Here is a 15,223-nt window from a genome sequence, read left to right on the forward strand (position 1 = left end):
AAAGCTTTTAATTAATAGGGAAAGTATAGCTCCTTCGATTTTTACCAATTAGAGATGTTTAAGACCGTATGCTTTTTATTGTTATTTATTGATTAATTTTTTCTTTTTCATTTGTGAACGACCACAATTTATAAAGTGAAAACATTGGTATTGAAAATTTATTTATTTATCGACTCCGGCAAAACTAAATGAAAAATCTTTCATATCGTTCCTTGTAGATATCCAAAGGACAGTGGCAAGATTCTGGTGGGGCTCCAAAGAAGACAAACGAGGCATTCACTGGACGCGATAGGAGAAGATGAGTGTTGCAAAAAGCAGAGGGGGTTTGGGCTTTAGAGATTTTACTTGCTTTAATCAAGCCTTGGTTGCTAAACAATGATAGAGGCTGCTGCAGTATCCTAACTCACTAGTAGCCAAAGTCATGCAAGCAAGATACTACAAGCATTCTGAATTTCTTCACGCCAAGGCTGGCTGCAACCCTTCATTTATATGGCGGAGAATATTATGGGGGAGGCAAATCCTGCAGAAAGGAAGTAGATGGAGAATTGGAAATGGAGATAGAGTGCAAATTTTCAAAGATAATTGTATTCCTCGACCAGCAACCTTTAAACCAATTTTCCTATCTAATCTAAACAAGGATGCTAGAGTGGCTGCAATGATTGATGTTGGGAATAATTGGGAGGAAGGTCTGATCAGGCAAAGCTTCATGAAAGAGGATGCAGAGGCAATCATTAAAATTCCATTGCCAAAAGAAAACAAAGAGCATGAAGTGTTGTGGCACTTTGACAAAAAAGGGCAATATTCGGTGAAAAGTGGCTATCAAATTGCCCTTCAAATAAAATACCTTGACACTCCAAGTTATTATGGTGATGCTTTTAAATACTGGAAGGATCTGTGGACTCTAAACATTCCAGAGAAAATTAAAATCTTTCTCTGGAGGGTTGCTAGAAATCTTCTCCCCACAGCTGAAAACTTATGGAGAAAAAAGATCTTGTCAACTCCAATTTGCAGATTATGCAATAAAGAGGTGGAAACCATAACTCACTCACTGTTATATTGTAAAAACTCCCATAAAATTTGGAGGCAAGCCCCTTTTGCAGTAGAGCTCCATGGCGGATTAAATCAAGATGTGTTGAGTTCAATGGAGGATTTGTACAAGAAATTGACCAAATCTTAGATGGAGCTGGTAGTAGCCTACTGGTGGGTTGCATGGAATGCTAGGAACAAGAAGATTTTCGAAGACAAAAAGGTGAACCATCTAGTGTCTGCAGCCAAAGCAGAAGTTGTGGTAGGAGCTTTTCAGAGAGTGAGAGAGGTTGGAGATAATGCCCTCAAGTCAAGGTCTGAGAAATGTAAAAAGCAATGGGAACCTCCTCCAATTGGAACCTATAAGATAAATGTTGATGCAGCCATCCATGTTGGATCGCAAACAGCCGGGCTGGGAGCTGTGGTCAGAGGGTCTGATGGCAAAATAGTGATGGCAACTGTCAAAACTGTACCATTTAGAGGAGAAGCAAAATACTCAGAAGCTGAAGTTGAGGATTGGGGGGTCCAGGTTGCAACAGAAGCAAAAATGCAGTCAGTGATTGTAGAAACAGATTGCCTGGAAGCGACTAATTTAGTCAACAACAAGTCAGGAAGCAGGACTGAAATTTTTTGGGTGATCTCAGAGATTCAAAGCATGTGTAGACAGTTTGAGTTTGTCAGGATTGAGCATACCCCCAGAACTTGTAATTTAGAAGCTTACTGTCTGGCGAAATTTGTCATAGACTTTAAAGAGCCAGGTGTATGGATCAATGAAATTCCTCAGGCCGTTTTTGATGTATTCACAAAGTTGAAGCAATGAAAGTCTTACTTTCCTTCTAAAAAAAAAAAAGGAGAAGAAAGCAGGAGATATTTTACTTGTGAAAATCCCTTTCACTCTTTTGTAAACTCAGAAATGAATACAGAGCAGTCTCACTTCAGAAATAATTAGGCATGCTTTCACAATTTGACCCTTAGCCAATATTAAACGACCGTCAAATGTCAATGCGTGGCACCTATTGGTAATAAATGTGATAATTAAATTTTGGTCACTGATCATACGACAGGCGTCGATATGTCCGAGTGGTTAAGGAGACAGACTTGAAATCTGTTGGGCTTCGCCCGCGCAGGTTCGAACCCTGCTGTCGACGTCTTTTCTTTTTCTTTGGATATTTTTTTTTTTGAATTTGATTTCAAAAGACTCCTCCATTCACTCCAAGCAAAAAGAAATCGGACCAGAAAGGACCAAACATGGAAGAAACCAGCGGGGTTTCGAACGCAGCAACAACGAGCAAAACGACACAAGAGCTGGCAAAAGAAGGGCAGAAGCATCTGGAAGAAACGATTGAAGCAGCTTTTCAGATCCTCTCCTCTATGAACGACGAGCTCTGCAACCCTACCTTGTGGTCCACCACCACTACCACCACAACCTCCACCTCAAACGGCGTCGTTCACGCCGACTCCACTTCCGATGCCAACAACCATCACTTGGACAGCAGTGGTGGCAGCGGCAATAGCGCCCTTGACGAGGCTCGGCATCGCTACAAAACCTCTGTCGCTGCTCTCCGTGCTGTGCTCACTGCCATTCCTAATTCTCATAAGGTCTATTTTCTCCAAAACCCTAATTTCATAACTTACAGCCTTTTGAAGTTTTTATTTTTTGAAGTAGAAAGCTAGATATTTTTAATTGAACTTTGGATTACATCATCATATATATGGTATTAACTGTAAATGAATTAGGGTAATGTTGAGCAAGTTGCTTGTGAATTTGACACCAGTAATGATCATGGCTTTTCATAATTTTCTGCCACTCATGCATTTATAGCAATGTACAAAGGCTCAGCTCAACGCTGATTCCAAATCCGTTGTTTACTGTCAACTCATGTTTTATTGGTGGCGGGTTTTGCGTCTTAAAATAGGCAAAATCATTTGAAATGGTTTCCTCCCCAGTGGATTCAGTGTCTCGGTCAGATGAAGTTGAAATCGATAAGTTAGAAGAGCGAGCCTCTCTTCTAAGGAAGGTAATTTCCAGTAGCTTTGAGTTAATTCTGGTGAATATTGAATTTTTTTAAGTTTCTATTTCTGGGTTATATTAAGTATTGCATTTTTTTTCTTAAGGAGAATGAGAATTACTGAATTGTGGGTTTTTATTTAGTTTTATTTTACTTTCCTTCAGGAGCTTGCAAACAAGAACAAGTATCTCAAGCGTCTCATAGATCAGCTACGGGATCTTATTACCGACATATCTACATGGCAAAGTCCTTGTTCTGTCTGAAAAGCTCAGCAAAATCTTTTGTGCTGTACAATTGTGGTTGAGAATAGAAGACTTAGTCTAGTTAACTGCCCGAGGTTCTCATCTTGACACTGCTTTTTATCTGACACTTGGTTATTTATTCATCACGGATATTCTCTAATGAAAGTGGGTGATCGGGTTTCTCAGTGGATATAATTGTATTTCTTTGCAAAAATGAGAAAATAGAGCCTGTGTAGGATTTCATATAGCCTGATAAAGTGTTGAAACAAATTTTAGTAGTGGGTATCTTGATCTTATATGATTAATGTGTGATTGTGTGAGTTGCTGTTGACAAATTGTGATGTGAAATTTTAGTTGTAGGTTGCTGGAAATTAAGCGTGTTAAATGTACCACCACTGCTTGTTACAGGGGGCTCACCATTTCATTCTAACAGTTATCTACTTCTGTAATTTGGAAAAAGGAAAGTGGCTTGTCTGGAGTTGCTCTTTGTTTTAGATATTAGCTCAGTCTCCAATCCATAGCATAATCCTCAACCTGGATGGGTTTCTATTTGGGGAGCTTGAGGCTTTGTTATGTGAATTACACAAGGTTTCCCCTAAATTTGGATCAAATTATTGTACATTTGAGAGATTCTTTGAAACATTCATCTCCTTTTTCTTTGATCTCTACATTATCTAAATGACATTTGGTTTCAGGCATTAGCCAACAGATGCTTGTTGTCATTGCAAGTGCTTTCTAAAGCCTTTTGATAAGTTGAATTCACACAGCTTTTGGAATTCACTCATCCTAATAACTAGTAAGTCACCTCTTCTAGTGTAGCCATTGCCCTGTTTTCTTTTATTTAACGAAAAAGCTATTTCCCCTTACTCGCACCCCGAATTGAAAACGCACCGTTTTGATTAAATTGAAAACGCACCATTTTGATTAAATTGAAAACACACCGTTTTGATTAAATTGAAAATGCACCGTTTTGATTAAATTGAAAACACATTGTTTAACACATTTTTCATTTTCTTTTGACGAACCACAGAAACATAAACACATTCTCTTCCTCTCACACCCACAAAATCTGCAATCACCCAACGGTGACGGTTCAGCAAATTTAGTTACAAATGCTCATGGTTCAGCTCACAAATTAAAATAAAACATCTTAAAATTCATAAATTCAAAAGCAAACCACTCACGATTCAGCTCACAATCATTAAATTTAGGAACAATAATATACAAACAAATGCTTACGGTTCAAGATCAGACAGGTCAAGATCCAATTCAAAATGAATTAGGTGAAGGTTCAAGTAAACGTTGAGGAACCGTTGGTTGTCTTATGCCAAAGCCCACGTACAAATTGAAACTAACTTTGAAGAACCAGCTAGGGTTTTGCAATGTAGAGTTCAACACTCAATTTTCACGAACCAGTTGGCGTTTTGCAGTTTGGAAATTCTGTACTTAGGGTTTTACAGTTTGTAGTTTGCAGTTTGAAAGTTCTGTAAATAGCGGAGTGTTGTGGTTGAAAGCAAATAAAAGGACAAAGCATATGCTCACGACATCGTTTGGTTTGAAATGAATTGAAGCAAAGCGACATCGTTCGGTTTTATTAGGAATGCTCGACGTCGTTTTTCACAATATTTGAGGTTTGACTCGGGGTTTAACCCGGGGTATACAGCAGCACTGTTTATTTAATGATGTAAACACATTCTCCTTCTTGACTTGCAGCTTGTCAGCCAGCAAGTTTCAGTTTTTGCCTAAATTCTGGAAAGCTCTTTGCCATATTTAATAAATCTGCTTTTAGCTCTCAATGCACAGGCAATTGGTGATATACTTGTTTTCAGTGGCAGAACATCAGTTATCAGGCAAAAACATGAAACTCCCTATGCATGCCAACAAAACAGCTTGCAATAACCCTTCATTTGGAAAATTATGCATGCTTGATCTTGTGATCAATTTCAGGTGTTGCGTAGAATACTATCATGAGTAATGTTAATTAATTGATATAAGAAATACAATATAAAGTAGTAAAATACGATGCTGCACCAAATATAGATGGCGATTTTTTATTAAGTTTGGATTTGGTAATTATGTCCATTATTCATCTCTATTCCCATAAATTCTCAAAATTCGTAGCTACATTTGAATCTGATGACAATTTTTCGAACTTAGATATGATACGAATGTCTCTAATTAGAGTATTGCCATCGTGATATTGTTTTGAGAGGACAGGAGGACTACAAGATCGATTATTCTAATATAATTTTTAGGCCTGAATACGCCAACCGTCGATATGTCCGAGTGGTTAAGGAGACAGACTTGAAATCTGTTGGGCTTCGCCCGCGCAGGTTCGAACCCTGCTGTCGACGTTCCAGCAAATCAATTTTTTTTGCAACCGCTTTGTTTTGCAGTTGTAGAAAGTAGGAAAAGTAGAATCTTGAAGCACAAACGTTTCTATTTAGGTTGCAAGCTCAAGCACAACAAATTTACATAAATTGACTCTTCTCACAAACTTGAAACCTCCTTACATCAACACCTTAGGATGACCTGAATAACAAATTTACATAAATTGACTCTTCTCACAAACTTGAAGCCTTCTTCTTACATCAATACCTTACGATAACCTGCTTCTAAACAAGTAAATAAACCAATTAAACAGTCTAAAGAGAAGAAACGTTGACAGAGCAGTTCTGGTTGCATCTGTTTGGCATTTTTGGAATGAAAAAACCAGACGCAACCAAATAGCTCTAGCGGAGTTGTGCTTCCCCTTGGTTTAATTGCATTTCACTTCACAAATCTGACTTAAGAATAGAGACTTTCTAAGATAAAAGAGAATAAGGATTCTATAGGACTTTGACTAATTGTGAATTGAGGATCTTGTTGTGAGTGATGACCTCATATCCACAATGGCAGATTCATCTGCTCCCAACTTGACTGCCTCTTTGCTTGCTCTAATAAACCGCGAGACAGCTCCCTTCGCATACTCATGAGCTTCTTTTACGGTCATCTTCTTGCCCATCTCATCTGGGAAGCTGCTCAAGAAGTGGTCGCCATTGAGAACAGCTGCTAATTGAACTACCTCACTCTGAAACTCTGATAGTCCTCCATCTTCTTTCGCTTCTGTCTTCCTCAAAGGTGCCACATCTGGCAAGGTCTCTGCAGTAGACATAAGAAAAACAAACTAAATTTTTGCCACGTATCATCAATCTTGAAAATTGCCAAAACTTATTATTGAATTTTCTTTTTCATTTTTAAGCCAGCAAAGATGGTCAATATACTGGTTTTTTCCCACCAAAGTTTCTGTGATTTATTGCCGCATAAAGTTTACTCCCAAATTACAGATGACTCCAAGTAGTGTATGATCGGCAAATCTTAGATTTGCAAAAACCAATAGCATACCCGGACAGTCTGTTCTGGGAGAAGTCAATTGCCCAACAACCTCCTCAAACGTGCCAGCCCAAGCATCTCTGTGAGTCAAGAAGTTCGAAGAAAGATTGAACATTTTCTTTATAGTTGCAGGGATTGAAGAGTGCTCAAACTCGGAATTTGGAGTAGGGCCTTTTGGGCCACTCATCACTGTAATATTGCAAAGAACGAACAAATACATATCAATGCAATAGATAATAAAATTGAAAATAGATAAATACATCCATTTTAGTTTCTATCTGGACAATTTTCAATAGTATGCACCTAAAAGACATTTATACACTAGCCAGATTATGAAATCCCTCCACCTGTAATTTCATACAGGACTTAAACCAGCGTGTCAAAATCAATTGACCTTAAACAATATACAGTACAGTATGTTTGGCATGCAGATCCAGATAACGAAGATTGACTGAGGAAATCAACAAGACCATATCCTACATTTTATGAAAAGTCTAGGCCATTTGACACAATGAAATTAATTGGGACATTAATTAACTGTCAGAAATCAGCATCAACTACAGCTGTGTGATTTACAAAACAATTCTGCTACTAAACCCCAAACACTAGACAGAAAAAGATAACAGACACAAAGTAAAGAAAAATTAAGTTTACCAGTCCCTTTCTTGATCCAAGGAGACACCATAATTGTCGGCACGCGAACACCAAGCCTATCAAACTTGAAGAAAGAAGGAGCAGGGCCAGTGTTCCCATCTGGATTAGGAACATTAACATATGGAGTCTCAACATGATCATAAAACCCACCATGCTCATCATAAGTAATGACCAAAAGAGTCTCATTCCATTGAGGACTAGCTCTCAATGTCTCATAAACCTCCTTAACAAGCTTTTGCCCATTAGCAACATCATGAGATGGATGATCATCATTACCAGGAAACCCTTTAAGATCGAAATAACGCGGCTCAATTACAGTCAAGCTTGGCAAATTCCCTTTTCTAGCATCCCTCTTAAACTTCAAATCATACTGATGAAACTTAAATATGTACTTCAATTTCCTTAAATTCCTATAGAACAAAGTGGAGGGTATGGTTTGAAAGTAAATACCAAAGTCAATGCCATTCTCATGCAATGAATCAAAAATGGTCTTTTGAGGGTATCCTTGAGCAAGTAGCTTCTTGACATGGCTTGTTGAGCCATGAGAAGTAGCAGAGTAAACAAAAAGCCTATTCGGTTGTGTGGGACCAGGAATTGACGAGAACCATCTATCATATAGAGCAAATTCTCTAATAAGTGCAGCATAGACAGGGACAGCCTCAGCGCTAAAGCCTTTCATGACAGTTTCAGACAAATTAGGAGACATTGACAATGCCTGCTCAACAAAACCAGACATTGAAGGGATAACGCCAGAGCCAAATACCTGTTGCTCCACAGCCTCAAAAGAATGACCCGGATCCGGATCCACAAACTCAGCATCATCCGTGAAGCAAATGGTCTGCGACTTCGGAGTCTTGGTTGAAACAGAGTTGCATTCATTTCCAGTGACTCCATTGATTCTTGGGTTGATGGCTTTCTTCATCCACCCAAGCATGTGATCAAAGGATCTGTTCTCCATCACTAACACCACTATTGTCTTAATGGGTGACTGCTGCTGTTGTGCTTGTGCTAAAAAAACACATGAAACAGTGATTACAATAACCAGCAACAAAATGGCTGAAAATGAAAATGGTGGCTTCACTTTGGAACCTTTCATGGCTGCTGCTTCTTGCCTAGCTTGTGAAAAAGATTGGAATTTGGGCAAATGGGTAAGTTTTTTTGCCTTTTGTATAACTATACATACACTACGGCTTGTCTGGGGTAGCCTTTTTAATTAAGCAAACTATGGCAACGAGGAACATATGGCACTGAACATAATGATTTTTGTACGTTTCTTTTTCGATATTTATGTGAGCAAACTCACAAAACAAAAGAATATATCATCAGTATACGAATGTCTGTGTATGTGACTGTGAGTGCAAGAAGTAGATTTGGTTAACAGACCACAGATAAAAAAGAGAAGCTTCTGGTTTTGATTGATTTCGATTTTTGTGCGCTATCTTTATTCTCCTGCTGCTCTGCTTTATAAAGTAAATTAAATGAAAAGAAAAAGAAAGTAAAATTTGATAGTGACCTCTGTTTCACTTTCATCTTGTGGGTTAATGTATAAATTCTTATATCAAACGTGGCCAAATGGTCCACCTCAATCGTAAATTTCTGTTTAGTGAGAAACGATTGTCTGCTGTGAGGTACCATGGAAATACGATAGACTGATGGATCATCTATCCTTACTTATATTTATGCATGTGTAATTAAGCATGAATAATTAGGGATCAATTTACCTTTAAAGTAAGTCTTCCTAAATTTTTAGATTGTACTAAAAATAAACGTAATAGACTGTAAATTTTTAATATATTTATAAATTTGTAATCATTCAATAGTCCATAGAAACTCAGTGGAAGTATTTTACAAGTAATTTTATTTGATTAGACAACTGACCGTATTCAAATCTTAGAGAATTAGAAACTAAAAAGTTAATTTAAACTTTTTTTAATATCCTAACCTTACTTAAGAAGTAGGAAAAAAAACAAAAGGAGCAAATACGGCGGAATATTGAGGGTCATTTTCGTTTTTTTTAATTATTGAATTTCATTTTTAGGGCAAAAATACAGTTTCCATTGTGCTGGCAACATGAAATTTTATTTTAAGTCGACAATATCTCAAAGCATATCACGTGATGAATAGAAGGAAAACATTGCTGATTGATGTTTTATGCTTACAAGCTGGCAAAGCTCTCTGTGGAGTGTGGACTTATCAGTCTTTTCAACTGAAAATACAACCGACTCTGGCTGGCATTTTGTTTAATGACAGATTCACTTGTAACTCCTCTATATGAATGCCTAATTAATGCTAATTAACAGGTTTTTTTTGGAGGTTTTATTGGGGAAAAAAAATAATTAACAGTCGTTTGTTTCATTTTACACAATTTATTCTCTATGTCTGAAATTTAAAATGTTGAATGCTTGTTTGATTACTTTTTTTAAAAAAAATTGTAGAAAAGCAATCTAGTATTTTTCACTTGCAATAAATTTTAGTTGAAAATTCGTCAGAGAATTTTTTTATTATGCTTCACATTTAACACATTCTTAGTGGGGATGGCAAAAATCCCCACGGGTACGGGTACCCTGGGAGATTTTCTCCATTTAAAAAGGGTATGGGGATAATTTTATACCTAATTTCTTATTCGGGGAAGGGACGAAAATTTTTTTTTACCCAATTTCTTATTCGGGGAGGGGACGAGGATGAGGTGGAATCCCCATCCCCTACCCATTTCCCCATTTTAATTTTTAATTTTTTTTAATTTTTTAAAATTACTAGTAAATAAATTATAAAATTTAAATTATAAATATTGGTAAAAATAAAAAATATCAAAATATTTATATTATTAAACTTTTAGGCTTAATTAACTAATTAAAGTCCTAAATTTTTATTTAGGACATTAAAAAGACCGAGTAGATTCTATTAGCCCAAAAATTTTTTAATTTTAATATTCTTTAAATATTTTAAACTTAAATCTATTTTTTATTTATTTTTAGATGTTATAATTGCCCACAACGAATCACAATTTTAATAACTAATCTAATCTAATATAATATTTGCTCTTAATTTGCTCTGATTTAACTATTGTATTGTAAAGGGAATAGTCCACATTTATAAAGTGCATACGCCACCATTGAAAAAGTTAATTTTGAATCTAAATTTGATTTTATTTGCAACAATTTTATATTAAACTATTAATTTGCTCATGATAGTTTGTAAAAGAAGTTTGTATCCCTTGCATGCTACGTTACTTACTAATTTAATGTATGTGACTTTTGTAATGGATATTAATGTAAGATATATTTCGAACTTTACTTTTATTTGAATTTTTTATTTTAATATGATTAACTCAAAATCGAAAAAAAAATGCATTAGTTATTCGGGGATCGGGGACCCTCGGGGATCCCCTGTTATTATTCGGGGAGTGGATGAAGATTCTCTCAAGTAATTCTGACAGGGACGGGGTCATACGCAAATATCGAGGATGGGTAATCCCCTGTTATTATTCGGGGAGTGGATGAAGATTCTCTCAAGTAATTCTGACAGGGACGGGGTCATACGCAAATATCGAGGATGGGTACGGAGAGATTGGTCCCCTCCCCTCCCCTCCCCTCCCCATTGCCATTCCTAATTCTTAGCCCACCCCACCTCGCAAATACTCTGGAATAGTCACATTGTTAAGATATAATTTTGGATAAAATAAATCAACATGCACATTTATTATGCGACTAATTTCGCCATAATCTAGACTTTTGAAGATGAGGATGAATGAGACAGTTGAAAAAGAAAAAGGTCATTGAGAGATTTTTGTTGGTATTAGAACTTATTCAATGTAATGGTTGAAAAAGGAATAGAATCTTGGTTCCGCTGAAAACGGAAATAAAAGGAAAAGATGGAATTCATGAATAATTTTAGTGTGAATTTAAAAAGTAAAAAAAAAATCATTGTGCTATTATTTATAATGAGTAATGATTTTATCAGGTGACATTATTTGGTTATGGTAAGTGGTAAGTTATATTATCACGGTATCACCGGGTGTTGTTTGACTAATTTACAAATTTAATATTATTAATAAATAATCATACAATTGTGTCACGTATCTAAATACTCATTATATAGTAGTATGAAATTGCTCACTAAATTATTTTCTTTATTATAATATTACATAAAATAAGTTATATACGAGATACATACGCTTAATAAGAACAAATATAGAAGTTGAAAGGAGTATAGCTGTTTTTAGTTAGAAAATGGTGAATCCCTTTTTGCTTTAAGAGATAGCATTATGTTGAGTAAGAAAGCACTATGTGAATTTTAATTATGAATTGATTAATTATTATTAAAAGGCCGGCAGAGAAGAAATACTATATTTTTAAAAGTAATGGGAATGGAGACAAACAAGAAACTGTGATTCCTTTTCAGAATTGCATAATTTTAGCCTAAACCTATGGGCATATATAATTTAATATTAATAAAGATGATTTAAACTCATCAGTCAATCATGATGATGGCCTTGTGAATTCATATTATAGAATAGAAGGATAATGACATTTGGGTCCTCTTATATATTATCTTTATTACTTAGGTTTTTTTTTATAAGATCTTTATTACTGGGGTTCTTAATAAGTTTTTAATAACTCATTTCATTTCACTTAAGGAATGAGCACTATATAAAGGGTTAACACATTAAGAGTAAGTTTGGTATATTATATTATATTATGCTGTATTATATTATTTTAATACATGTGTATTATATTATATTTTATAATATTACCACTATATTATAATAATATTGTATAATATTTGGTGTTACGTTGTACTATATTAATTTTTTTAATTATATTATTTTTAGTGTTGTACTATACTATATTTTTTTGTGATTTTAGAAAATAATATTTATTAGTACTTAAAAAAATCCTAAACACAGAAGTCTTAAATTTTATAAATTTAACATTGTTTTTTTAATATAAATGTTAAATATATCATAATTTTTCATAAAAATCAAAGCTTCTATTCTTAAATTTTCAGTAGCATAATATTTATTTTTCAGTATTTTCCAATATATAACCTATTAAATAAAGATCAAAGTAAATAATTTAACCAAATAATCTTTAAATAATATCACTACATATGTAAGTACTTAAAACCTATAAGATCAATTTAAAATTCATCTTAGGACGATAGAAAAAAATGTTTATACACACCACAAGATAATCACAAAATAATAAAGTGATACAATAGCTGTAATATATTCGCTAACAAAATGATTATTATTTTATATCATTATTTATATTATGATTAGTTTTAAATTAATATTATTCAAACTTCTTCATGTTTATATATTTGTAATCAATTATATTAAATTATTTAAAAGTAATTATTTTATATATTAATTATTGTAATATAATTAAATAATGTCATACTATATTATACTTTTATATCTTATTTAAGTATTTATTATTAGTTATATTAATTTGTTAAATAATAATCAGTTTATGTATTAATTACTATAGTATAATTAAATAATGTATTATTATACTATATTTTTATTTTTTATATTATTACGTTTTTATTATTAGTAATATTAACTTATTAAATATTAATTAATTTTATATATTAATTATTATAATATAATTAAATAATGCATTTTAGTTATATTTTAATATAATAAAAGTTATAATATAATATAAGATAATATAATATTGTTGAATAATAAATTATTAATTTATATTAATAATTATAATGTAAAAATAAAAGAAAAGAAAATAAATATTATACTAAATTAAAAAGTTACATTTATATATTATTATTATAAAGTTAAAAAAAAAATCTATTGCGGCCATTGCAGTATTATAATGTACTGTATAGCAGCCACTTGCTGCAGCCAAACATGGGGTTGCATTGCTAAGTAATGAGGGGTGCTAAAGACCCCCTAACGAAATGAGAAAGAGAGAGAAATAAATTTTTCGAAAGAGCATAATTATACTTCTTTTAAATGAGTTTTTTTTTATGAACTAATATTACAGGCGCGAATTGTCTACAACATGAAATAAAAAGATAAAAGTAATAAACAAGTTAATATGAAGAAATCCAAACTTTCATAGAGATTTTTATGGTACTTCAAAGGATTAATAACTTCTAATACATAATTCCATTATTGAGATTGATGCGAGTTTAAAAACTAGCTTAAATATTAAACTTAAAATTAAAGAATATGAGTAAAACTAAACACCACTATTAGCTAAATAACTAAATCCTAGTTTCTTGGCATCAAGTACGCATTAACCACAACTAATATCATAAATAGGGGTGAGCATAAACCCACAACCCATGGGTTTACCCAAACCCAAACCAAATAAAATGGTTTGGGTTGGGTAAATCATGAAAATGGGTTAGATGTGGGTTTTATATAGAAAACTATTTTCATTATGGGTTGGGTATGGTTTACTCATGGGTCATGGACAAAACCCCAACACTCAAATTTTTCAAATGAAATAAATGAAAACAAAATAAATGAGCACAAATAAGTGAAAGGCCACTATTAAATTTTTTATGGCATGATCAATTGTCAACAGTTGGAAAATGAAAATAACATGTAAAAATAAATTTAAATTAAATAAATATTGTTGTAAATAGCATAATTTTTTTTTCTTATTTACAAAAATAATTCCTCCCACATGGAAGGATCATCATAGAAAGATCAGGAGACTCTACTAGTGATCAATAATAACTCGACTTGGACTAGGTCCAATATGCTAGATGGCGGCTAATTTTTGGTCAATAATTGAATGTAATGCCCATATTAGGCCCTGTACAAAACTTTACTTACCATATAATGAAATTAGAATATAAAGCATACACACTATATAATATCAGAATGTAAATAAAATTAAACATATAAGTAGACAACATAACGCAAAACTATCAAAACGATAAATAAAAATAAATATTGCATAATTAAATAAATAACAAGTGGCAAAATTTATTATTAGATTGTTAATGTCATGTTTGTGAAAGTTTATTATTAAAGTGTACGTTCTTATTTATTGAGAAATAATAATTTTTGTGATTAAACTTTATTTTGATTTTCTAGTATTCTTTAATTTAAGGATTAAGTTATTGTAAAATTTATAATTTTTATCCACTATATTTTTTTATATTTTAATATCAATTTAATAATTAATAACAATTAATAATTATTATAATTTTGATATAATTAAATTTTATTAAAATAAAAATTATTTTGATAATAAAATTCAAACCAAACCCAAATGGTTTGGTTTGAGTTGAGTTAAAAATATTTGAGTTGGTTTGGGTTGGATCCAAATTTTTATGGTTTGGTTTAGGTTGACTTAAAATCTAACCCATGCCCATCCCTAATCATAAATACAATTTTAAAAAAATTAAAAAAAAAAAAATTAAAGATCGCTTAACTTTTTTTTTTGAAGCTTTGAGAGTTTAAAGATAAATTCCACATTTCCGGACACGAAAGATTTTTAGCTCCTTCAACTATGCTTTTATACAATTTTTTAGAGGATCGAAGTGTCATGCTACACAGAATAAGTAATCTTTCGAGTGCTTCCAACTTGAAGATATGGAAAGTGTGGCATGTGATGGTGTTGTCGTGGCTATATTCCTTCTTCACCTAGGGATTTGGGAATAGAAAAAAATAAGTCAAAATAATACATACATATATACACACACATATATATATATTATATATAGAGAGAGAGTAGTGTTGATCCAGTCTAAAATTTTGTATATATAAAAATGTTATAATTCAAAATCTTGAATTTATTAAAATTTAAGAAAGTTACTAAATTATATGATTTAATAATGTAATAACTATAACAGTTAGGGCTCATTTGGAATTATTTTTGAGAGATTTAAAAGTGATTTTAAAATCTAAAAGTTAATTTTAATATTTGGTAAACAAAATCA

At 32.9% G+C, this 15,223-nt stretch overlaps 3 protein-coding genes and 2 non-coding genes across 5 annotated transcripts; 4 read left to right on the forward strand and 1 right to left on the reverse strand.

The window, feature by feature from the left end:
- Nucleotides 1–1,177: 1,177 nt before the first annotated feature.
- LOC112099094 lies at nucleotides 1,178–1,846 on the forward strand. Its single transcript, XM_024186196.1, has one exon. It carries the CDS (start codon nucleotides 1,178–1,180, stop codon nucleotides 1,844–1,846), a length of 669 nt encoding a protein of 222 aa, XP_024041964.1.
- Nucleotides 1,847–2,092: 246 nt separating this feature from the next.
- Nucleotides 2,093–2,174, forward strand: TRNAS-UGA. Its single transcript has one exon. It is a non-coding gene; the product is annotated as a tRNA-Ser (tRNA).
- A 40-nt stretch (nucleotides 2,175–2,214) lies between these two features.
- On the forward strand, nucleotides 2,215–3,935 carry LOC18045393 (mediator of RNA polymerase II transcription subunit 30). The gene is made up of 3 exons (XM_006436792.2): nucleotides 2,215–2,625; nucleotides 2,943–3,044; nucleotides 3,200–3,935. The coding sequence occupies exons 1-3, from the start codon at nucleotides 2,275–2,277 to the stop codon at nucleotides 3,296–3,298; spliced, it is 552 nt and encodes a 183-aa protein (XP_006436855.1). The 5' UTR covers nucleotides 2,215–2,274; the 3' UTR covers nucleotides 3,299–3,935.
- Nucleotides 3,936–5,549: 1,614 nt separating this feature from the next.
- Nucleotides 5,550–5,631, forward strand: TRNAS-UGA. Its single transcript has one exon. It is a non-coding gene; the product is annotated as a tRNA-Ser (tRNA).
- Nucleotides 5,632–5,765: 134 nt separating this feature from the next.
- On the reverse strand, nucleotides 5,766–8,723 carry LOC18045394 (non-specific phospholipase C6). Its single transcript, XM_006436793.2, has 3 exons — nucleotides 7,304–8,723; nucleotides 6,662–6,838; nucleotides 5,766–6,418 (listed from the first exon to the last, which is right to left on the reverse strand). Exons 1-3 carry the CDS (start codon nucleotides 8,397–8,399, stop codon nucleotides 6,120–6,122), a joined length of 1,572 nt encoding a protein of 523 aa, XP_006436856.1. The 5' UTR covers nucleotides 8,400–8,723; the 3' UTR covers nucleotides 5,766–6,119.
- Between the last annotated feature and the right edge of the window lie 6,500 nt (nucleotides 8,724–15,223).

Source organism: Citrus clementina, unplaced genomic scaffold (assembly GCF_000493195.1).
Source record: "Citrus clementina cultivar Clemenules unplaced genomic scaffold, Citrus_clementina_v1.0 scaffold_4, whole genome shotgun sequence".
NCBI lineage: Eukaryota > Viridiplantae > Streptophyta > Magnoliopsida > Sapindales > Rutaceae > Citrus > Citrus x clementina.

What these genes read in the sequence shown, in the direction of transcription:
- LOC112099094 (XM_024186196.1), top strand. Translation starts at nt 1,178, where the DNA reads ATGGAGCTGGTAGTAGCCTACTGGTGGGTTGCATGGAATGCTAGGAAC.
- LOC18045393 (XM_006436792.2), top strand. Translation starts at nt 2,275, where the DNA reads ATGGAAGAAACCAGCGGGGTTTCGAACGCAGCAACAACGAGCAAAACG. An exon ending in CCATTCCTAATTCTCATAAG is followed by an intron (nt 2,626 to 2,942) that starts GTCTATTTTCTC and finishes GTCTTAAAATAG; the next exon opens with GCAAAATCATTTGAAATGGT. An exon ending in GAGCCTCTCTTCTAAGGAAG is followed by an intron (nt 3,045 to 3,199) that starts GTAATTTCCAGT and finishes ACTTTCCTTCAG; the next exon opens with GAGCTTGCAAACAAGAACAA.
- LOC18045394 (XM_006436793.2), bottom strand. Translation starts at nt 8,399, where the DNA reads ATGAAAGGTTCCAAAGTGAAGCCACCATTTTCATTTTCAGCCATTTTG. An exon ending in TTGGATCAAGAAAGGGACTG is followed by an intron (nt 6,839 to 7,303) that starts GTAAACTTAATT and finishes GCAATATTACAG; the next exon opens with TGATGAGTGGCCCAAAAGGC. An exon ending in TCCCAGAACAGACTGTCCGG is followed by an intron (nt 6,419 to 6,661) that starts GTATGCTATTGG and finishes TGTCTACTGCAG; the next exon opens with AGACCTTGCCAGATGTGGCA.